The sequence below is a fragment of the Acinonyx jubatus genome, chromosome B2 (genome assembly GCF_027475565.1).
Source record: "Acinonyx jubatus isolate Ajub_Pintada_27869175 chromosome B2, VMU_Ajub_asm_v1.0, whole genome shotgun sequence".
Lineage (NCBI taxonomy): Eukaryota > Metazoa > Chordata > Mammalia > Carnivora > Felidae > Acinonyx > Acinonyx jubatus.
Window position 1 is genome coordinate 51,540,172 of NC_069385.1, and position 24,183 is coordinate 51,564,354.

The 24,183-nt window shown below is 40.2% G+C and overlaps 1 protein-coding gene across 1 annotated transcript; it reads right to left on the bottom strand.

Moving 5' to 3' along the window:
* Window positions 1–874: 874 nt before the first annotated feature.
* On the bottom strand, window positions 875–24,183 carry AMD1 (adenosylmethionine decarboxylase 1). The gene is made up of 9 exons (XM_027057088.2): window positions 23,752–24,183; window positions 7,581–7,667; window positions 6,210–6,336; window positions 5,537–5,639; window positions 4,408–4,450; window positions 4,138–4,282; window positions 3,716–3,808; window positions 3,484–3,639; window positions 875–3,077 (listed from the first exon to the last, which is right to left on the bottom strand). Exons 1-9 carry the CDS (start codon window positions 23,859–23,861, stop codon window positions 2,937–2,939), a joined length of 1,005 nt encoding a protein of 334 aa, XP_026912889.1. The 5' UTR covers window positions 23,862–24,183; the 3' UTR covers window positions 875–2,936.

The following is a 24,183-nucleotide window of genomic DNA, read 5'->3' on the forward strand; positions in this document are numbered from 1 at the left end:
CAAGGTCTCTCAAGGTAGAAGGGACAGATTCCAAAGGAACAGTTTCCATTTTAACACGAATAAAAGGGGGGATGGAAATATCAAGTTTGAAGGTGGGAAGTGAGGAATTGGTGCAAGTTATCTGGCCAGGACAATGAAAATAAGGTTCTTTACCTTTCATAGTGTAATATCATATTTGCAACTTAAGGTGTCTGAATATCATTGCTCACTTACCTGTTCTTGTGAAAGAACCTGGTATTGGAGGTATTACACACATCACATATGTAACAACTAGGATCAACCCCCTTTCTATTCACATTTTAGAAAATGTTCTCTAATATACTTTTCTCTGAAAAAGATCTGAATACACATTTTTATAAGATTCCAATTTTCAGATTATAGACAGGGACTGAAGAACTGAAATTTTGCCAAATAAGTGATCATGAGACATGTACCTACATGGCAAAAATGATCAAGCTTATAACTTTGTTCCAGTTAAGTTTATAGCTTGTTCTCCCTCACCTATTAAGAGCCTATTCTATAAAACCTGGAACATTTCACCTTCAAACTTCTGACTTAACTCCAAACTCACAAACACAATTTTTTATTCTTACCACTTACCTCTTCTACTCTGATATCCTGGTATATATATAGCCCAGCTATTTTTCTTAAGCTTTAGTTATGAAGCCACTAATAAGAAATGTTTAAATCTGAGTATAAACTACTTATTCTCCCAGGAGCTTAAAGATCTTCTGTCTTCATGATTACTCAAACATTGGACAATAACCACCAAATACCAATTTCCTCAAGTTATAAAAATTGCAGATGGCTAGTACTTGGTCTATACTATTTAAAAAATACATCAACAAAAAACTTTTTTGAATGTCACTAGACAATGAATTAAGCAAACTTTTATTGAAGCTTAAATTGTGGTACAGAAATACATTTCAACTGATTTAAGTCCAACACCATGAAGAGAGAAATTATGGCACCAAAATTTTCCCTCCTCCATCATACACACTAGGATTAATTTTGATTACTATTCAATCTACAGTTTTAATTTTTCTAGGCTTTATTCCATACAAATTTGTGCAGTTTTCAACATTAGATAGAAATCTTAAATCTATTAGAAAAAAAAAATCAGACCTCAAGCCAACAAATGTTATCAAATCTACTGGGACACTGTTCAAGAACAAAATCCACTTTGAGCATTGGTCCTCAAAACAGTACAAAACATTAATTAGGTACTGTGTGCTAATTACAGAATCAAACTGATCCACTGACTGAAAGTTTCTTCAATGAAACTTTGAATCAACATGCTTAAAATAAAAGTCAAAATTTGTGTTCCAACCACTTGATTTCAAACCAAGTAGATTTTATGTTTAGAAACACTAAAAAAAGTGTTTCATTTATAAATACGGAAGGAACAAAAAAACATCACTGCAACAATCCAGAAGGAATCAAAAAACTTTGAGGACAAGAATACAAAATTTAGTCAACTTTGCTGTTTTCTCAGCTGCTTATAATCCCAGTATTTGCAAATATACCTAAAAGATGCCAACTCCTCAAAGCCTGTATTTTTAGTCATTTCCCATAGATGTCTGGAATTTTATGTCTTATGGATAGCATTCTGCTTCACTGTATGTCTGAATATCCTGAACAGTTCTCAGTCTGGGAAGTTTCACTTGATCCTATGAAACCATGGTGAAAGAACACCAGGAAGTCAGAACACCATCATAATGCATCACACAAAGTCAAAGAACTTTAAGTCATAACATGGCAAAGACAGACTCCATTTTGAACCAAAGTTTATGATATACTGTGAATGAAAATTACTGGAGATAGCTGCTAAAAGCAAAAGTTAAGGTAAATCATCTGAGATGACTTACTAAATCCAATACAACCTTTATCTTTATTTCCTTGCCAATAAACTTAGCGATAAAAATTCTTTTACACAACCACTTAGCAAGTTAGTAAAGGCATGGTACTCATGAGAAGCTAATCTCATTAATGGGAATACAGAATGGCATACAGTTTCTGGAACAGTTCTGCCAGTATACCCTAATAAAATTTATGTGTCTTCTTTGCTAATCACCATTGTTTATTTTGGTCACTATCTCCCAAAAGAGTCCACGCCAATATAAAAGGAGGACAGACTCCTTTGACCTTTAAATAAAATTAAGCCCAGGGTCCATTCCCCTTCCCCCTCCCGGGTATAAGATTAGTATAAACCCACAGTGTAACAGTATATTGCTTTATTGAGGGGGGGAGGGGTTGGGAGGCAAGACACCATGGCAAGGAATGAAATCAATTAAAGGAAGTACAGGTACAGGAAGCAATAATGTTAAAATAGTAATACACAAAATGGGTAACTGCAATCATTTTCTGAAGAGGACTCGACTCGTGGAAGATAAACTTTAATCACTGTTGCAAAAAACATCTGTATGAAGTAGAAATTGGTTTCAGTACTATTAGTAGAGAATATGTTCTAGAAAGTGGAGGTAACTGGATGTAAAATCCTGGCAGCAATTTAATAGAACAGTCCCAGATGCTTAGGCTGAGGCCAACACCTAATGAGGACGAAAGCCTTGTCTGTGGGGAATTTTGGATGATACCTGGAGAAATATTACATTGTGCGTAAACCAAATTGAATTGTTTTCACAAGTGTTGTAAAGTTTCATATAGTAAAAGGTTTTTTCTACATGCACTTCAATTTCACAGCAAGAGTGGCATAGGATACCTAAACACAGAAGAGAGCATTCATGCAAGATATCTAACTCCTTGATATAATAATGCATACAATTCAAAATGATTACACTATCATTACATCTAGGGCTTTCTGCAGCTACAAGGTGGTGGTTATGGAAAGCACGGCCCCCGGTATCAATATCTAAAAAGCAGCCACCACCTCCTTCTATGTGTGTTCTCTTTTTGCGTTTTTTCTTCATTTTTATTAATCAACTCTGCTGTTGTTGCTGCTTCTTAGCAAAACTGGTAAAAACAAAATTGTAATCATTGAACATAGCGCTCTGGCAATCAAGACGTTTAAAGCCTTCAATCTTCTGGGGCGAAGAAAGCACTGTGCGACATTTAGAACTCTGGGGAAAAGAATTTAAACCAATCATTAGTGCTTCCAATCTGCAGAAGTATTTTCAAACACAACAGTCACTTAAAAAGTATTTAAGACTACTATCTTAAAGAAACTGTGGCATCTGAATACTTTAGCTGTCCTGTGGGTGGATGGAGAGGGGCATCGTCCTACGTTGTCCCCCCACCTCCCCATCTGTCTACAGGGAAAACAGGACAGAAGGAACCCATTAATTGGGCTAGATATAAAACAAGGACCAAGTCTAATCAATAACAAAGCATCGCTTCTACTAATAACCTCACCCAGTGGTACTTCTAGATATCTGCTGTTACATGCCATCTTAGGATACGTTTTATGACATGATTCACTATCCTTATTTCCTGTAAGATTTTATTGTCAGTAATAAAACAAATTACCTGATTTACAAACAGGGTGGTCACAAATTTTCCTGGCTTGAAGACTTCCACAACTTTCCTGATCAGGTCATCATAGGAGGTCTGACTTAAGTTTGTTTCAAAGCTAACATAAGAAAATTCTGGTTCTGGAGTGATGTGAATAGTCCAATAAGTTCCCTTAAAGAAACAGTTTTATGTTAATAATGAAATGGGTACACTTAAATATTTAACAATTAAGCAAAATATTACTTACATCCGATTTCATTCCATTCATCGAATACCCACAAGGATTGAACAGTGTGGCATCAATGACAGAACCTGGTATCAGGTCACGAATTCCACTCTCCTGGGAAAGGAAAGACTGAATTACATACAAATTCGAAAAATACACTTATAGGCCTGGGTGGCTCAGTCGGTTAAACATCCGACTTTGGCTCAGGTCATGCTCTCAGTTTGTGAGTTTCAGCTCACATTGGGCTCTGTGCTGACAGGTCAGAGACTGGAGCCTGCTTCAGATTCTGTGTCTCCCTCTCTCTGCCCCTCCCCTGCTCATATGCGGTCTCTCTCTCTCAAAAATAAAAAATAAACATTAAAAGAAGAAAAAAGAAAAAAGAAAAAAAGAATACACTTTGAGTTAAAATTATTTAGTCCTAAAGAATTCCTGAAAATGCTTACACGAGTGACATCCTTTGCAGTAACACCATCTTTCATGTAGAACTGGTCCATAACTGCTGGGTCAAGCTCACTCATCAGAATTTCCAGGGTTTGATCTGGCTGACTGATTACCCGAGTCTCTGGGAAATCCAAAGTATACAAGTACCTATATAAAAGTTAAAAAAAAAAAAAAAGTTTCTGAAAATGACAAATAGCAATTTAAAATAAATCCTATATAGACAAAAACAAAAAACAAACAAAAAAAAACCCATAAAACTGTGTCCAACATACCAACAGTCAGAATTCATACGTCCCATACAATATGCTGCTCCATCTGTTAAGGGAGGAGAATAAAATAAATTTAACAGCTCCATTTCATAGGATACTTTTGCCTCCACTCTTCCAATAGCTAGGGTGATAGTGCTTCCCTCCCAAGCAGGCAGGATCTCATCATCCCATTAAAAAAAAAAAAAAAAAAATCATTAGAGATACACTTCAGCTAGGGAGTTAGTCTGAGTGCTGAGGAAAGTATGGCTCACCCTCTCCCCCTAAAACTCCATTAAGGAAATGGAATTTGATCACCTGTTTCTCTATACACTCCCAAGTAAATACAAGTCATTTATGTATTATGTTCCTTCCATATTGTTGTTCCAAAGCCTCATTTAACACAGTAAATTAACTGGAAGATATTTACACTAAATTACACTCGGCACTGATACAGCCTTGTATAGTTTCATATTAGATTAAGAACAGGATAGAAATTGAACTTTCTTTTCAAATCATGTCTGTGAGGGAGGAGGGGGGGAATCTTAAATCATGCCTGTGAATGGTTTTGTGCCAAGTTAGTAAAATCATCCTAGGTTTTCAGCCTCTTCTAGGATATAAGTGTATTAAGGGTATTAGATTAGGTAACTTTTAGTTCCCTGACCTTGAAGTTCAAAAAGGATGGCCTATAAATAAAAAGTTAGTAAATGGAAGAAAATCTTGCCAATTTGGTTGAAGTGACACTCTGATCTCACTGTTTATCATTTTTAAGCCAGTTCAATTCCTGAATAGAATGCTAAGCCCAAGTTTCTTATATGGAACAGCATCTTAGCATGGGTTTATGAAGTCACTATACCTTTTTCTGAAGGAAGAGAGCACGGCCTTCATAACCATTAAATTAGATATAAATTAGAGCAACTGGCTAGACAAAGATCATGTCTCCTTCTGGCAAGTTATCAATTCATTTTCTTCTTCCATCCTGTCAACACTGACCTTACCGTGCATATATACACTCTAGAATTTGTAATTAATTAACTTTATTGACATATTTATCCTTAATATATATCCTTGCATACATATGCTTTCACAAATATAAAAAGATCTCTGAAAGGACATAACCTCTAAGGAAACAAGTTTCAATTCTATTTAAACTTACTTGGGAAAATTGCATTAAGAAACTCTATTTCTTCCTGGAAATTCCGGTGTGGGTACCCTTGGTGAGAAGGCTTCATGAAATTCTTACGAGAATAAAAGAAGCTCTGAAAAAGACAGATAACTTCATACACAGAATTCTATCACCTTTCCTAGTCAACTATTTTCTGCATATGCATAACAAAAGCAAATCTATAAATATTTTCTCCAATGAAATTTAACATGTTTTCCCTTTAATAGGTTTAAAAGATAGGTGGTCTTTTGCTGGCCAACAAACAAAAATGAAGGCCCTGGTGTCAGAGCAAGGTTTCAGACCAATATCCATGAATTACTGTCATACAGACCAACTTTATTTAAGCTGGAGAAGAGTATCAACAATGTATTAAGAATGCAGATCACATCTCTGAGTTTCTAGAAACTAAAAAATACCCAATCTATACATGATGGGTCTTAACAGCGGTAGAAACAAGGTACATTATTTCTAGAGCAGTAATTTTGGATCTGAGGTTTTAAATAGGCATGGAAACAATGATTTTTGAGAACATGTATACATTTAGTTTCAAAAAAATTAGTGACTACCCATCACAACTAAGAAGTATACAAAAATTTATTTACTAGGCATATCACAGAACCCTAACATTTGTCTAGAAAAAAGGATTAAATGTTTGATTACTTACTTGAATTGAGTCAAACCCACTGTAATCCCTAGCAAGTTTCAACAGGGGAACCAGTGCTTTCAGCAAGAGGGTGGTACCACATGTCTTCAAAATGAAACGTCTCTTGGAGACAAACATGCTACTCTCACTGCATTTGGAAAAAGTCACAATGTTATAATGACGTTTATGTATTACTGAGATATAATTCATCTACTATTGGATTATCATTTACAATCTAAAATTTGGCTATTAATTTAAAATGTGAGGATCTCAAGGAAGCATAAAATGTACTACAGTGTCCCGCCCTTTCTAGTATACAAAAATGAGTTTAAGGTTCTAGAACCCCACAAACAGGTCTTGAATCAGGTACAAAGCATATTAGCTCATTATACAAATCCCCTTTTACTATACAAAAATGAGTTTAAGGTTCTAGAACCCCACAAACAGGTCTTGAATCAGGTACAAAGCATATTAGCTCATTATACAAATCCCCTTTTACTATTAAACTTTCCTCCTCACCTCACCTATCTTAGGATATTATTTACTAAATTCATGTCTCACCTTGTACTACCCACTCTCACACATATTTCTGTAACCATCTCATTATTTCTTTCACTAGATAATAAGCTCCATGAAGAAAAGGAATGTTTGTTTTTACTCACCATTATATTCTTAGCACATAATAAGCATGTGATAAAAACAAACCAGACACCTTATGTACTTTGTTAATCCAGTAGCCCCAAGGTCCATTATAACATGTATAAGAAATTAGTATTTTCATTGAATAAATTAGCTTTGTACCTATAAACATGTTGAATGGCTTTCTTCTATCATAGCAATTGTATTTACAGGAAGAAGCTAAGTTTTCACTTTGCTCGAAGTTCTGACAGTGAGAGGCATACACTAAACAGGAAGGCCTCTCTATCTGGGGCTGAGGGTAAAAGGACAATGCCACCCACTCTACCACCTTTTACAGATACTTTCTGCTAACTACAAGGAGGTAAAGATGGCAACCATCTTGAAGAGCTATTAGGTAAAAATTCAGAACACACTGGGACATCTAAAGCAAACATTTTAGGGGTGCCTATGTGGCTCAGTTTAAGTGTCCAGACTCTTGGTTTCAACTCAGGTCACGATCTCACAGGGTTCATGGGGTTGAGCTCTGTGTTGGGCTCTGTGCTGACGCATGGAGCCTGCTTGGGATTCTCTCTCTCCCTCACAAGATAAGTAAATAAACAAACAAACAAACAAAACTTTATTTTATACTATATTTCTCAAAGTAAAAATGATTATAGAACTAAAATCCAGAGGAACAATTTGCGATTCCATGTAATGAATGTATGGTTCAGACGGTTATCAGGTAGCTAAAAAGCTGGTTTTTGCAGGACTTACCTGAGTACATAAGCTTCCTGCTTGTCAGTTTTTGTCACACTTATGATTGAACATTGCACATCCTTCAAAAGTATGTCCCACTCGGATCTATTATTTAACACACAAAAAAATGTGATTAAGTCATAACAGCACTTGACTACTTGAATAAAAATTATAAAACTCTCACACTTGAATGTTCTAACAATTTACACAATGGATTTTTTTATGTTGTTACATTCTTGTTCCATCTTCTCTTATGAATAATATTTAGCTTTATTTCTAAAGTCTATCTATAATTGACATATCCACTCAATAACAAAGAGTAAACTGGAAAACTGGAAATTATACACTACTTACAATTTATTAAGAAAAAACAAATGACAAAATGAGTAAGCCATGCACAGAGCAAATTAAAAAGGCCCATAAACCAAGGAAAATCATTACCTTTTCACCAGCAAGCCAGTAAAGAAATTAAGTTAAAATGAGATGTTTTTTGTCTATCAAATTCTTAGATTTTAAGGTTTTTTTTTTTAAAGTTTTTATTTATTCTTGAGATGGAGAGAGACAGAGCATGAGCAGGGAAGGGGCAGAGAGAGAGGGAGACACAGAATCTGAAGCAGGCTCCAGGCTCTGAGCTGTCAGCCCAGAGCCCAACACAGGGCTTGAACTCACAGACTGCGAGATCATGACCTGAGCTGAAGTCGGACGCTCAACTGACTGAGCCACCCAGGCGCCCCTCAAATTCTTAGATTTTTTAAACCTTACTATTGGAATTACAATTTAAAGAGCACCATTTCTTCACTGATTAGCCTGGCAAAAAGATTTAAAGGCCTGACAGCAAGTAAACTGGTACTCAGTGTATAGATACTATTTTCTATCAATTTGGCAGCTGATGATCATAATACCTAGTGGTGTCTGAAGTCTAAGAGCATAAAAAACTTGAAAAATGGCTTTTACTGGCAATTATGGGAACACTACAAGCTCTTTAATAGGATCAGGAAATGCCCATTTCAACAAAGTAGTCTGTTAAGTACAGGTAATAGACAACAAAATGGAAATCAAATAGGCATAACTAAATAAAGTAGTTTTAATTTATCTGAGACCTAAGAAGTGATTCCTTTTTGGGGTGCCCGGGTGGCTTGGTTGGTTAGGTGTCCAACTTCAGCTCAGGTCATGATCTCAAGGCTTGTGGGTTCAAGCCCCGCATCAGGCTCTGTGCTGATAGCTCAGAGCCTGGAACTTGCTTAGATTCTGTGTTTCCCTCTCTCTCTTCTCCTCCCCCCGCCTAAAAAATAATAAACATTAAAAAAAATGTTTTAAAGTGCTTCCTCTTTAACATGCCCACTATAAACAGAAATACATAAAACAGTTCCACAGGACAAACTTAAAATTACCAGTTAAAAAAACATACTAGGAATGTTTTTTTAGTATTTTTAAATTTGTTTTTGAGAGAGAGAGAGAGTGCGCACGCACACGCATGGATGAGCAGGGGAGAGGCGGAGAGTTGGCGGGGGCGGGGCGGGGGGCAGCAGAGGATCTAAAGCAGGCTCTGTGCTGACAGGCTGACAGCAGCTAGCCCATGTGGGGCTTGAGCTCACGAACTGTGAGATCATAACCTGAGCCAGAAGACCAAGGATCAGTGGACTGACCCACCCAGGCGCCCCAAGGCTAGAAATGTTTTTAAGGCTCTTAATGTTTGGCAGATCATTCTTGAATACCCCCCAAAATAGCATATTATGGTTAGTTTTCTTATCCAGTTAAGAATCTTTAAGAAATTCTCAACAGGGGTGCTGGGTGCCACAGTCGTTAAATGTGGAACTCCTGATCTTGGCTCAGGTCATGATCTCGAGGGGTGTGATGGGGCTCTGGACTAATGATGCGGATTATTAGCCTGCTTGGGATTCTGTCTCTCCTTCTCTCTGTCCCTCCCCCGCTTGTGCTCTCTCTCAAAATAAATACAAAAAAAAAAGATACAAAAAAGAAAGAAAGAAATCCTCAACAATACAGCCAGCACAAAAACAGGTGGCACGCCTTGGGTGGCTCAGTTGGTTGAGCATCTGACCTTTGATTTTGCTCAGGTCATGATCTCACGGTTCATGAGATAGAGCTCTGCCTCTGGCTCTGAGCTAACAGCAGCCTACTTAGGATTCTCAGTCTCTGCTTCTGTCGCTTGCTCTCTCTCAAAAATAAACATTAAAAAAATTAAAAAAAAAAAAAATCAAGCACAGTGCCAATCAATCCTACCAGCATTTTGTGCCTGTTTCATCATTTTTAGAAGAGATTATTACTGGCCCAGTGGGCAATTATGTGACCAATAGAGAAGGCAGTAATTACATTAATACGTTGGGTAAATTAGTTAAATTGAACAGTACTGACACCTATCTGAAAAAACTTAAATACACATTAGAGTGGGACATATTTTTGCAGTTTGTTTCAAATTTTTAAAATGGTACAATTTTTTATTTAGGAAAGAAAAAAAGTTGCAATTAAGACGCAGTTCTGAACAATACAAACTGATCATCTGAATCCTCTTATTTTAGGAAGCCAAGCAACAGCTTGGGCTTTCCCATTTCTAAGACTCAAAATTCACTAATGTATGCATTTCAGAACCCACTGTATTCTAAAAAAAATTTTTTTTAATGTTTATTTTTGACAGAGAAAGAGGATCAGCAGGAAAGGGGCAGAGAGAGGGATACACAGAATCTAAAGCAGGCTCCACCCTCTGAGCTGCCTGCGCAGAGCCCAATGCAGGGCTCAAACTCACCAACTGATCTGATCATGACCTGAGCTGAAGTCAGACGTTTAACCAACTGAGCCACCCAGGTGTCTGGAACCCAGTATTCCATAAATAGGCTTTTTTTTTTTCCTCCAGTAGGCCTCATGCCTGGGCTCAAACCTACGACCCTAAAACCCAGAGATCAAGACTAGAGCTGAGATCAAGAGTCAGATGCTCAACTGACTGAGCCACCTAGGTGTCCCAAGGCTTTTTTTTTTTAAATATCTGGTGGGCAATAAGACCTACTTCACATGACTAATAAAGATTAAATTACATAATGCATACAAAATTTACCTATGATAAGAATTCAAATACTGGGGCGCCTGGGTGGCTCAGTCGGTTAAGCATCCGACTTCAGCCCAGGTCATGATCTCAGTTTGTGAGTTCGAGCTCCACGTCGGGCTCTGTGCTGACAGCTCAGAGCCTGGAGCCTGCTTCAGATTCTGTGTCTCCCTCTCTCTCTGCCCCTCCCCAGCTCATGCTAGCACTCTGTCTCTGTCAAAAATAAATAAACTTTAAAAAAATACTGTGTTCAAAATACTGAACACAAAGGTAAATAATGTTAATACAATATTAGTATAAATATTAATTATAATTAATACACTATAAATATAAGAAGCTTTAAGTCGAATTTTGAAGCACAGGGGTCTCTCTTTAGAGCTTATCTAATTTAGATCTTACCTAATGACTTCCCATTAGAATTCAGCTCACCCATTAGAATTCTACACTCACTGGCTATGCTACTGAGTTCTATCACCCCTTCTCAGTTTTTATTCACTATCCATGCTGACTCCCTCACCCCCAGTTTTATAAGTGACATACATATCGTTGTATGTAAGTTTATGGCCTACAGCATAATGGCTTGATTTACATATTGTGAAATGATTACTGCAGTAAGTTTAGCATCCATCTCAGATACAATAAAAAGAGAAAGCAAAAGAAAAAAATTTCCACTATGAGAACTCTTAGGATTTATTCTCTTAACTTTCATGAATCATACAGCAGTGTTAACAGTATGTTAAGACTTTTAATTGTGCTCCATGAACTTCTTCTTTCTTGTATAACTTTGTTTTTCTCTGGATTTAAAAGTTGTCCTGCTTTTTCATTTGGTTTGGTTCTCTGTGCATTAATTTATCCTTAGATCTTCCCCCAACTGTTTCCTTTCAACATTTCTTTTGAGTGTGATTCTTGGCCAAGAATAGGGTACTAAGACTTAGCTAGTCAGAAGGTCTACACACCCGGATGGGGTGTATTTACTGTGGGCCTTTATGCAGGGCACGGTGACTAGGTGGTTTCACTGCGGAACTCCTTCCCTATCACTATTTTTTTTTTAAAGTTCTTTCCTGGGCAAGTCAGATTACCCAAATATTCCATTCTCTTGCCTAAAGAGCATTAAGATTTCTAGTAGGCAAAACAGGGTAAGGGGCTAGGAATCCCAGTCACTATAAGCTTACGTTCTTTATTTTCAGTATAGTCAATCTATCCCTCAACAGTTCCAGGTCCCCTCATTACAGAGTGATCCTTTTTTACACCCAGAGAATAAACTATTATCTAATCTTCATATCTCCTGGCATTCCCCTTCTCATTTGACTCAAAATTTGCAATATAAAGACACTGTATCAGAAGAACAGTTGAAATAAATAAAACACACAGACAAAATATACAGGTAACTAGCTCTATCCCCATTCCCAGTATTTCAGTCACACTGGGCTTTTCCACCAACCATTCCTAGAAATAGGGCACCATAAACTCAATTTGCCCATATCATGCCATGTGGGAGTGAGAGTACTGCTGGAATGGATTTCACCCTACCTAGAACTCCTGTCCTCAGCCCCCTTCTTCTAGTTCAAATCACCTCACTATTCCCACCAGACCAAATGTCATTAAAAGGTTTTTTTACTTTACAGAGAAAAAGAGAGCACGTGCACACATAATGGTGGGGGGCGGGGGCAGAGAGAATCCAAGCAGGTCCCACGCTCAGCACAGAGCCCGACATGGGGTTCAATCCGACAACCCCACTGGGATCATGACCTTAGTCGGACCCTCAACTGACTAAGCCACCCAGGCACCTCAAAGGGTTTTAAAACTCAGAATGCTGGGGCGCCTAGGGTGGCTCAGTCGGTTAAGGGTTCGACTTTGGCTCAGATCATGATCTCGCGGTTTGTGGGTTCGAGCCCCGCATCGGGCTCTGTGCTGACAGCTCAGAGCCTGGAACCCGCTACGGATTCTGTGTCTCCTCCTCTCTCTGCCCCTCCCATGCTCATACTCTGTCTCTCAATAATAAATAAACGTTTAAAAAAAAACAAACTCAGAATGCTTACCTAGTATTTGTGTGGCTATTTTGGTATTCATGCCAATCCCACTACACTCATTCTGTGTAGTTAGGGACTTTGTGTTGTATTGTGTTTATCTCCAGTGCCTAGTCCAGCTCATAGAAGGTCCTCAAATATTTGTTGACTTTGGCAATAAGTAATTATTCTGATGAGATCTTATGGACATTTGGAGAAATAACAGCCTTGAATTTTCATTTATTTTTAAAAAGTAATCCCTATGCCCAACGTGGCACTTGAATCCGTGACTGAGATCAAAAGGTCACATGCTTTACCAAATGAGCCAGGTAGGCCCCCCACTATAGCCCTAAAATTTTTAAATTTAAAATAGTTACATGATCCTTTACTGTTTAAATTTGTCATGCTAATAATTCAGGTATTTAGAGGGCAATTCTTATTAAAAAGGTAAGTTTATCTTGTTAACTAGATCATTCCACTTGAAATGCCATCTTATTTTAATCTACATAAATGGAACTTACTCATTTCACGGCCAAATAATTTAGTTGTAGAATCTACTCATTATAATGAACATAGTTCTGTTTTCAGGTTTTTTCCTGCAACACACCCTTCTCTTTCTGGGTAATCTGCTGATGCAAACATATTAAACTTTTTGGTCTGAACAGAACCTGAGAGACCTTTGGGACATTTCTTCCAATCTTTTCTGTGTTGTTCAACTTGGGTAACTCCTACTGATCTATCTTCAAGTTCAGTCAATCTTCTGTCATCTCCATTCTACTAAAGCCCACCCAATAAACTTTTTATTCCAGTAGTTATTTTCCTGGTTTTTTGTGTTTTTTTTGAGAGTACAAACAGGGGAGAGGTGGGGACAGTGGACCCAAAGGAGGTTCTGCACTAACATCAGTGAGCTCAATGTGGGGCCCGAACTCAAACTGCGAGATCATGACCTGAGCTAAAGTCAGATGCTCAACCTACCGTGCCACCAAGGTGCCCCTTTCCTGCTGTATTTTTAAATTTTTTCTTTTATTTCTCTAAGACTTCGTCTTTCCTTTTAAGAGTATTCATTCTTACTTCAAGGGGCACCTGGGTGGTTCAGCTGGTTGAATGGCTGACTTCAGCTAAGGTCATGGTCTCACGGTTCCTGGGCTCAGGCTCCACATCAGGCTCTGTGCTGACAGCGCAGAGCCTGGAGCCTGCTTTGGATTCTGTGTCTCCCTCTCTCTCTGCCCCTACCCCCCTCAGATTGTCTCTCTCACATACCAAAAAAAAAAAAAAAAAAATTTGCTCTTACTTCTTATGGAATGGTTATGATAGCTGTTTGTAAATCTTGATCTGCATCACCTTGAAGTTGCAGTCTTTTTCCTTTGATGGATGCTGAGAATTTCCTGGTGATTTGTTATTAATTTATGATTGCATCCTTAGCATTTTGATCATGTTATATAATTTTAAATCTTGTTTAAATCCTATGGAGCACGCTGATTTTTAAAAATTGTTTTAGGGGTAACTGAGTGGTTCAGTTAAGCATCTGACTTCAGCTCAGGTCATGATCTCATGGCTTGGGAGTTTGAGCCCCATGTTGGGTTCTGTGCTGACAGCTTGGAGCCTAAAGCCTGCTTAGGATTCTTTGTCTCCCTCTCTTTGCCTCTCCCTTGCTCACACACTCTGTGTCTCCCTCTCTTACTCTCAAAAATAAACAAACATTAAAAAAGTAATTAAAAAAATTGTTTTAGCAGGCAATTGAAATGGTTAAGTTCAGTCTTCAAGTTTTTACCCAACTTCTATGGGTTATATGTTATGATTTCTGTTTAGTTATGAAAGCCCCTGCCATGGTATTCAGATCTGCCCTGCTTGTCACCCAGTGGCCAGACTGGGACTGGGAGGTGACCTATCACTTTTCAAAGCCTTTGATAAATTGTGATCAAATCCATACAGGAGCAGCTCAGTGGTATTCATATAAATCTTTATGGGATCACTTTCTTCATCTTTCTCCTCCCCATATTCAGGGTAAGGGCCCAATTCTTGGTTCTCTCCACTCTGCCTTGACTATCTGTCCCTCTCTAACCAAACAGGGACATGAAAAGAAAAAATATCAACAGGGATATATCCATGATGCTCTTTACTTTTGGGACCACAGTTCTTCTGGCCAAAACACACACACAAAAAGCAAAGCAATACAAAAACAAAAAACATTTTCCCCCACTCTCTTGGACCAGGTTGGCCCTCTTTCGGAGCTCTTTTTGTCTGCACCTAGTGTGCAGCTACCAGCTTCTGGCAGCTTTTCAGACCACCCCAAGAGATAACCAAAGGAAATAAAAAACAGGAAATCATAGCTGTCTCAGTGCTATTTTGAGTTATGGTTTCCTTCTCCAATTCACCTGCTAACATTTACTTTCCAGAATCCTCAGCTGATCCATGCATTCTGTCCAAAGTTTTTAGTAAACGCTAGACAGTGTGCTTATTCCACCTTGAAGGTCACCAGAATGCTCTTGCACTCACTCATTAGTTAATAATTTTTGCAACCAAGCTCTTCCTCATCTAATAGAAACCATCTAGTATTTTTTCAAAGTCACAGTATGAAAGAACACAATTGCTTTAAAAAACTTTAGGGGTGCCTGGGCGGCTCAGTTGGCTGGGCATCTAGACTCTTGGTTTTGGCTCAGGTCATGATCTCCTGGTTCGTGTGTTCGAGCCTATATCAGACTCTGTGCTATCAGGGCAGAGCCTGCTTGGGATTCTCTCTCCTCTCTCTCTGCCCCCTCCCCACTCATGCACAGGTGCTCTCTCAAAATAAATCAACATTACAAAAAACACTTTGGGGTGCCTGGGTGGTTCAGTTGGTTAAGCGTCCAACTTCAGCTCAGGTCATGATCTCATGGTTTGTGGGTTTGAGCCCCACATCGGGCTCTGTACTGACAACTAAGAGCCTGGAGCCTGCTTCGGATTCTGTGTCTCCTTTTCTCTCTCTGCCCCTTCCTTGCTCATGCTCTCTCTCAAAAATAAACATAAAAAATAAACAAATCCACAACACTTGTTAAAACAACTGGATGGTTTATCAACCAAAAAGACAATCTTAGAATAGCCCACAGGCTTTCAAAGAATGAATAAATCAAGGGGCAAGATGTGAGAGAAATAAAACTGAAAATGTCAATACATGTATATGAAAAGAAAGGTGAAAAACCAACACCAACCTAAGGCTCAAACTCAACAACCATGAGATCATGACTTGAGCCAAAGTCGGGCACTCAACCAACTGAGCCACCCAGGCGCCCCAAGCCTCCTTTTGTAAATAAAGCTTTATTGGATCCCAGACAACCAGATCATGTATCACCCCAAAATAGGATACTCTTTACTAGTAACAGTACATGGATTGAATAATCTTAGATCACTATGCCAGAAAAGCAAAATTTTATATTTTATATTTAATTTTTTTTTTTTAGGGACGCCAGGGGGGGCTCAGTCAAACATCCAAATTCAGCTCAAGTCATGAGCTCACAGTTCATGAGTTTGAGCCCAGAGTCCAGCTCTGTGCTGACAGCTCGGATTTGAGTCACTTGCTTCGGTTTCTGAGTCACCCTCTCTCTCTGCCTTTCCCCTGCTCGTGCTTGGTCTGTCCCTCAAAAATAAATAAAATGTTAAAAATAAAGTTTTTTTTAAAAAAAGCTTATTTATTTTTTAAAAGTTTTTTAAATGTTTATTTATTTTTGAGAGAGACAGAGACAGAACACGAGTAGGTTAGGGGCAGAGAGAAAGGGAGACACAGAATTGGAAGCAGGCTCCAGGCTCTGAGCTGTCAGCACAGAACCTGATGCGGGGCTTGAACTCACGAGCTGTGAGATCATGACCTGAGCTGAAGTCGGATGCTCAACTGACTGAGCCACCCAGGCACCCCAAAAGTTTATTTATTGAGAGAGAAAGAGAGAGTGCACTTATGTGCAGGGAGGGACAGAGGGACAGGGAGAGAGAGACAGAATCCCAAGCAGGCTCAGTGCTGATAGTGACCATAAGCGGGACTTCATCTCACTAACCGTGATACCATAACCTGAGCCTAAATCAAGAGTCATGCAACCAACGGAGACACCCAGGCACCCCTATATTTAAAGTTTTCTTAAAGAGTCTGTGATTTAATGAAAACAGAACAAGCCGGAGTGTTTACAACGGAAAAGAAACAACTAAAACAACTTGTTATCTGATTCAACAAGACCCCAAATGGACAACTGACCATACTTTTAAATATAGTAAGTAAATGCCTCAAATGACCTTCAACAAAGGTGCCAAGACTACAAAATTGGGGGTTGGGGGGGGGGGGGAGTCATCTGATGGTGCTAGGAAAACTGGGTGTTTACACAAAATAATAAAGTTGGATCCTTCCTAAGACCATCTACAAAAATTAATTTAAGATAGATTAAAGACAAAAATTAAGACCTAAAGCTACAAAAGTCCTAGAAGACATGGGGAAACGCTTCAGTAGACTGGATCTGTCAGTGCTTTCTTAGATATGACACAAAAAGCACAGACAACAAAGGCAAAAAAAGACAAATGGGACTGTATCAAACTTAACTTTTGCACATCACAGGAAAGCATTCAAAAGAGTGAAAACACAATACAGAATTGGAAAAAATATTTGCAAATCAAATAGGTGATAAAAGGTAAACATTCAGAATATATAAGGAACTTCCACAAGAACAAAAATAAATAACCCAATGCAGCACTTGGCTGGCTCAGTTGGTGGAGTGTGCAACCCTTGAACTCAGGGTGGAGTTCAAGTTCCATGTTGGGTGTACACATCATTTAAAAATATCTTTAAATGTTCCGGACTTCAAGCTGTATTACAAAGCTGTAATCATCAAGACAGTATAGTACTAGCACAAGAACAGACACTCACATCAATGGAACAGAATACAGAACCCAGAAATGGATCCACAAACGTATGACCAACTAATCTTTGACAAAACAGGAAAGAATATCCAACAGTCTCTTCAGCAAGTAGTGCTGGGAAAACTGGACAGTGACATGCAGAAAAATGAACCTGGACCACTTTCTTACACCATACACAAAAATAAACTCAAAATGGATGAGAGACCTAAATGTAAGACAGGAAGCCATCAAAATCCTAGAGGAGAAAGCAGGCAAAAACTCTTTGATCTTGGCCACAGCCAACTTCTCACTCAATATGTCTCCAGAAACAAGGGAAACCAAAGCAACTATTGACACCTCATCAAAACAAAAAGCTTCTTCTGCACAGCAAAGGAAACAATCAGCAAAACTAAAAGCAACCGATGGAATGGGAGAAGATATTTACAAACAACATAGACATATCAGATAAAGGGTTAGTATCTAAAATCTATAAAAACTTATCAAACTTAACACCCAAAAAACATAATCCAGTGAAGAAATGGGTAAAAGACATGAATAGACACTTCTCCAAAGACATCCCGATGGCCAACTGACACATGAAAAAATGCTCAGCATCCTTCATCATCAGGGAAAGACAAATCAAAACCACAATGAGATACCACCTCACACCTGTCAGAATGGCTAACATTAACAACTCAGGCAACAACAGATGTTGGCAAGGATGCAGAGAAAGAGGATCTCTTTGGCACTGCTGGTGGGAATGCAAGCTGGTGCAGCCACTCTGGAAAACAGGATGGAGGTTCCTCAAAAAACTAAAAATAGAACTACCCTATGATCCAGCAATGGCACTACTAGGTATTTATCCAAAGAATACAGGTATGCTGTTTCGAAGGGGCACATGCACCCCAATGTTTACAGCAGCACTATCAGCAATAGCCAAAGTATGGAAAGAGCCCAAAGGTCCACCAAAGGATGGATGAAGATGTGGTATATACACACAAACACACATAATGGAGTATTACTTGGCAAACAAAAAGAATGAAATCCTGCCATTTGCAACTACGTGGATGGAACTAGAGGGTATCATGCTAAGCGAAATCAGTCAGAGAAAGACCAACATCATATGATTTCACTCATATGAGGACTTAAGATACAAAACATATGAACATAAAGGGAAGGGAACAAAAACATGAGACTCTTACATATGGAGAACAAACAGGGTTGCTAATGGGGGTTGTGGAAGGGGGGATGGGATACACAGGTAAGGGGCATTAAAGGATCTACTGAAACCATTGTTGCACCATATGCTAACTTGGATGTAAATTTTAAAAAAATAAGTAAAAATTAAAAAAAAATTGAAATTATAAAAATATTTTTAAATGTTTATTTTTGAGATCGCAGGAGCAGGAAATGCGCAGGGAGACAGGGAGAGAAGATGTGAAGCAGACTCTGGGCTGAGAGCAGAGCCCACTTGGGATCCTCTATTCCACTCTCTCTGCACCCCCCTCACTCTCTCAAAAAAAGAAAATTACAAAAAATGGTTAAAATGGTAAATTTAATGTTAGATGCTTAAAAAAATTTTTTTTTTAATTTATTTACTTTGAGAAAGAGAGCTCAAACGGGAAGAGCAGAGAGAGAGAGAGAATCCCAAGTAGGCTCCATGCTAGCAGTGCAGCAGAGCCTGACATGGGCTCGATCCCACAAAGCATGAAATCATGACCTGAGTTGAAATCAAGAGTCGGACACTTTAACCGACAGAGCCACCCAAGTGCTCCACGTGTTAGATGTTTCTTAATCTCAATTTTACAAAGTAAATGTCTGAAGGAACATAATGCTGCTCGCAGGTGGAAGAAACCCTTCAGAGCAGTTTTATCACTCATGTCACCCAAAGAGTTGGATCCTACTAAGATGCAGTAGATCAGACACTATAAACTACAATTTAATTTTTTGTAAAGGATGAGGGCTGGTTGCAAGGATTCTAAGTCATACCTCAAAATTAACTTTCCCAGAACTCTTGCCTTACTTGACTATATCATTGCACACTATTGCAGAATCAGTAATTTTACATTGAAGGAATTTACAACCCCTACCCAAAAAACCTTTTAGTGTAAAAAGGTTTGAAGTAGAAAAGCTTCCTATTGAAGTAAGCTTCTCTTGTTACCTTTCTCAAAGAAGTTTTGAAAAAGTTTAAACTGCTATCTCCAAGCCACCCTTTTTAAAGTGCACCTGTTGAAAGTAATCAACTGAATGTAGCAGTAATTATACGGATAGTGATTTAAATTGTAGCTTACAAAATTTGAAGGAGAGAAATGGCAGAACATCCCACTTTGTCCTAAATGTTGTTTCCAACATGACCACCATAGATTGTAGTTTTTATAGTTTCACATTAACTGCAAATAATACACCTCTAACCTTCCCATAATTTTTATTCTCTTCACCTCCACTACAATTTCCTATCTGAACCCACTTCATTACTAAGAATAATAGCTCAGGGCTATGAATTCAAAAGCAAAAAACCTTTCCTCTCCTCAAAATTTCTAATTTTCCAACAGACTTCCTCCCCATAGCAGCCATTTCCTATAATATAATGTGTGAAATAAGCCAGTTTTAGAACACATCATCTATTCCTTTATTGATATGGAATACTGCTTTTTAAAAAAATATTTATTTTTGAGAGAGAGAGAGGCAGAGCATGAGCAGGGGGAGGGACAGAGAGAGAGGGGGAGGGACAGTGAGAGAGGGGGAGGGACAGAGAGAGAGGGAGACACAATCAGAAGCAGGCTCCAGGCTCTGAGCTGCCAGCACAGAGCCTGACGCAGGCCTCAAACCCACGAACCGCGAGATCATGACCTAAGCGGAAGACGCCCAACTGACTGAGCCAACCGGGTGCCCCAGAATGCTGCTTTTCTTAAACATACTGTTAAGCGGGGCACCAGGGTGGCTCAGTGGGTTAAATGTCCAACTTCGGCCCAGGTCATGAACTCGCGGTTTGTCAGCTCGAGCCTCACGTTGGGCTCTGTGCTGACAGCTCAGAGCTTGGAGCCTGCTTCAGATTCTGTGTCTCCCTCTCTCTCTCACCCTCCCCTGCTCATGCTGTCTCTCCCTCAAAAATAAACAATAAACATTAAAAAGAAAATGATCTTCTTAAAAAAAAAAAATCCCATATTGTCCATATTGTCAACCAGCATTCTTTAACCCAGTCCAGACAGGATTTTCCTACTTAAAATAACAAAACCAAAAACTGTATAGTGTGCTCCATGTCTCCTTTGAGAAGTTAGTAAAAAGATTCTCCATATCACATACTTTGTTCAGATTATACTTAAGGTGAATTCTACTAAATGGCCTACAGGAGAGTAGGAAATGTTTAACAGAACAGTTCTAGATGAACTTGGGAGTTAAAGCTTGGAAAGATGAGCCAATTTTGCTTCAAGTGCATTGTATTCCCTCATACTATATTAAAAATAAAAATCAATTCCAGATGGAAATGCAGATCTAAATACAAAAAGCAAAACAAAGTTTAGGAGGAAAAAAGAACATCTTCATTAACCTCTAGTGAGTAAAGATATCTTAAATAGGATGCAAACCTGCTAAGTTAAGATCATTAACAGAATGAAAAAATTGTGGTATGTTGACACAAAACACTACACAAAATGTCTGTCTGCATTTTAATGGATGACTGACAGTGGAGATAAGGTCTTTCTGCCTTCAACATTTTTATCATTAAATAAAATTTTATCATTAAATAAAAATAAGGCTACAAAGATAAAATACTTCGTAGAATGTATTATAATGGTGCAATCTAAAACTCCCCAATGACACTATCTCCTCTACTGGAGTCAAAATACATCAAATTGCTAGGACACCCTTTAATATGTAGTCTTTTAGACTACCATCTGACATATTTTCTTCTACAACCTTGTTTGCTTAAAAAGAGGGAAAAGGAAAAAAAATGGCCTTTAAAAAGCAAAAAAAACCCCAAAACCCCAACCCCCCCAACAAAAAACCCCCAAAGATAATAACTTAGAGTGGTTACTATGTGTCAGTTTTTAAAGTAGTGTACCTAAAGTAACCCACTTAATCCTCACAACTACTCCATGAAGGTAGGTACCAGTACTGTCTTCATTTTAGAGATGAAGAGACATCAAACAGCTAGTTATTAAATGCTGAATTCAAATTTAGATATTCCAGAGGCAATTTATTTATGTTTGATTGACAGGTCACAGAGAAAGTTCCTACCAAGGTTGCCAAAAGACGTCTCAGTTAAACAGATTTTCCAGTTCTTACTTGCTCTATCTACAGCAGCTTAAGTGTGGTATAATCTCTCAAGATAGTGATTTAACGAATGTTAAAGGTCTATAAAATTACCGCACCAAATCACGAACAAAACAATATTCTGTCCTTGAAGGTTTAACTTTTGCCATCATTTTAAGAGCCACACTGAGGGAGCAAAACAATTTCTGCTGACCAAAGTACAAAGGAACAGTGGTTCTTACTTACAGAAAGCAAACTGCCCTTTTATAACCCTTTCTCCCTCCTCCTTGACTCAGGGAACTTAAGCAAAAAAGCCCAAGCTTAAATTCTGGCATTTCTGCCTAAGAACTTGGAAGGAAGAAAAGCCCTCTTCCCTTTATTAAGAATGTGTGCTTACAAATAAAGCTTCAGAACATTTAAAGAGTCAGAGCAAAACCATTTGTTAACCACCTTATGAGAGACTTATTCATTAGTTCTTCAATGACACGATTTTCTAGATTATCTGATCACAATTGTTTCACCAGATGCATATTACCACCAGGGAGTTTCCCCCTTTGTGAAATGGAGGAAATACTAAGCTTCCCAGTATTTGTAAGTAACTGCCTCCTATAATACAGTGATTAAAGCTGAACCTGGCACATAGTGAAGGTCTACGTTAGACATTTTAAGTGTCGAACAAAGCTCGAAAAATGAGACCTGTCACATTCTAGCTAACACGACGCTTTTAGCAAGAGGATCCTTCAAGACAGACCTACTGCCTTAAAAGTCCCGGCAGCACGTGTCCGCCTGGATTCCCTTCTCCAGTTGCTTTTTGTCAGGGACTGCAGCGAGCGCAGCCTACATTCCTGAAACGCCCATTGGCCCACACCCTGGGGCCAGGCTCTCGGTCGGGCCCAGAAGCTCATTGGTCGTCGCCTCAACGAGGCAGCCGCGCCGGTTCCTCCGCCGCACCGTCACACTCGCCGCACTTGTGCGCGGAAAGGCAAGGGGTGCCTAGCGGTGTGAGCGCCACGGGAAAGGCCCAGGCACCTTCGCAACCGCCTGTACTTCCATTTGCTCTCTGCTTTCCCAAGACCACGAGAAGACCTCTTCTTTTCTGCGCGATCAGCCCAGCGCTCTCGCGTGACTGCCGGGGGTGGGAGGCTGGGGCCCCAGATTCCTTTGCAGGCTTAGGCATTAAAGGTATTATGTCCTGGCTCGGACGGGCCTCTAGCCCGTAAATTTAGACAAACCTTTCTCCACCCCGCACCTCGCCCGGAACCCGCCGACGCGGTAACAGGTTACACACCCAAGGTCAAGAGTCTCCGGGGCCAGCCTCGGTGGGCTCCGGGGCCGCCCCGAAAAGGATTTTGGTGCAGAGCACGTTAGGGCGGCGGTGGGGCCCAGCCACTGCGACACCACTGCTCCCGCCCAATCCCCGCCGCCCGGGCGCCACATGCTGCCAGCGCCGACCGCGGGCGGGAGGCCTGCGCGCCAGACCCTCAGTCCGAGACCGGGAGAGCCCCCACCTCCCGAAGCACGCTGAGAGAGCGAGCCCGGCTTCAAACCCACTCCCTCCCTCCCCGCTCCCCGAGAGGGGAACGCCCGAAGTAGCGCCTGACTAAGCTCTCTGAGCCACACCTGCCGGGAGGCAGCCCGCGCGGCCCCAAGGCGCCCCCACCCGGGGTCCCGACCGCCAACTCCGGAGGGGAAAGTCGGACGGCGCGGGCCCACAAACCACACCGAGTGGCGCCGCCCGCCGCCCCGCACGCTGCGCGGGGGACGTTACCTGAGCACGCGGCGCGCCGGCCTCCTCCCCCTCCCCCCGGGCAGCGCCCGGTCCGGCAACGGCGGCGGGAGAAGTCGGCTCGGGCCCCGCGTGGACGCGGCCGCTCCCCCCAGCCCCGAGCCCCCCCCCCTCCACGGCAGCCGAAACGAGCCCCGCCCGCGGACCCACCCCCACCTGAAGGCTGCGGGAACCTGGGGCCCCCGACCCCAGTCCGTGGCTGGTGCCTTCCAGGCAGCGACAGTCCCCAGCACCCACCTTGGGATGGTGCGAAGATCCCCAGATCCTTGGTTTGCGTCGGGTTGCTGCCTGGAGAACCAAACCTCCAGCAGCTTCTCGGTCCCTTCGAAAAAATGTGCAGCTTCCATCACCGTGAGACTAGCGAACAACCAACAACCACAGAAAATCAACTAAATTAAATCTCTTCTCCCGCCGCTGCCGCCGCCGCTGCGGATTGTTCCAGCTGTGTTACTAAAGTTCAGGTTCCTTTTTTTTTTTTTTTTGCTATAATTTTATATTAACTTTTTTTAAAAAAAGGATTAATAAAATTTTCCCGGCTTTTTTTTTTTTTTGTGAGCGAAAGTTGAACGTGAGTCTGTTGGAAATAGAGGCAGATACAGTTCAGTCTCTTGTAGTCCGCTGTTTCCCCGTTAGAGAGAGTAGAGCGAGCGCTAGCTAATGTCGCCGGCC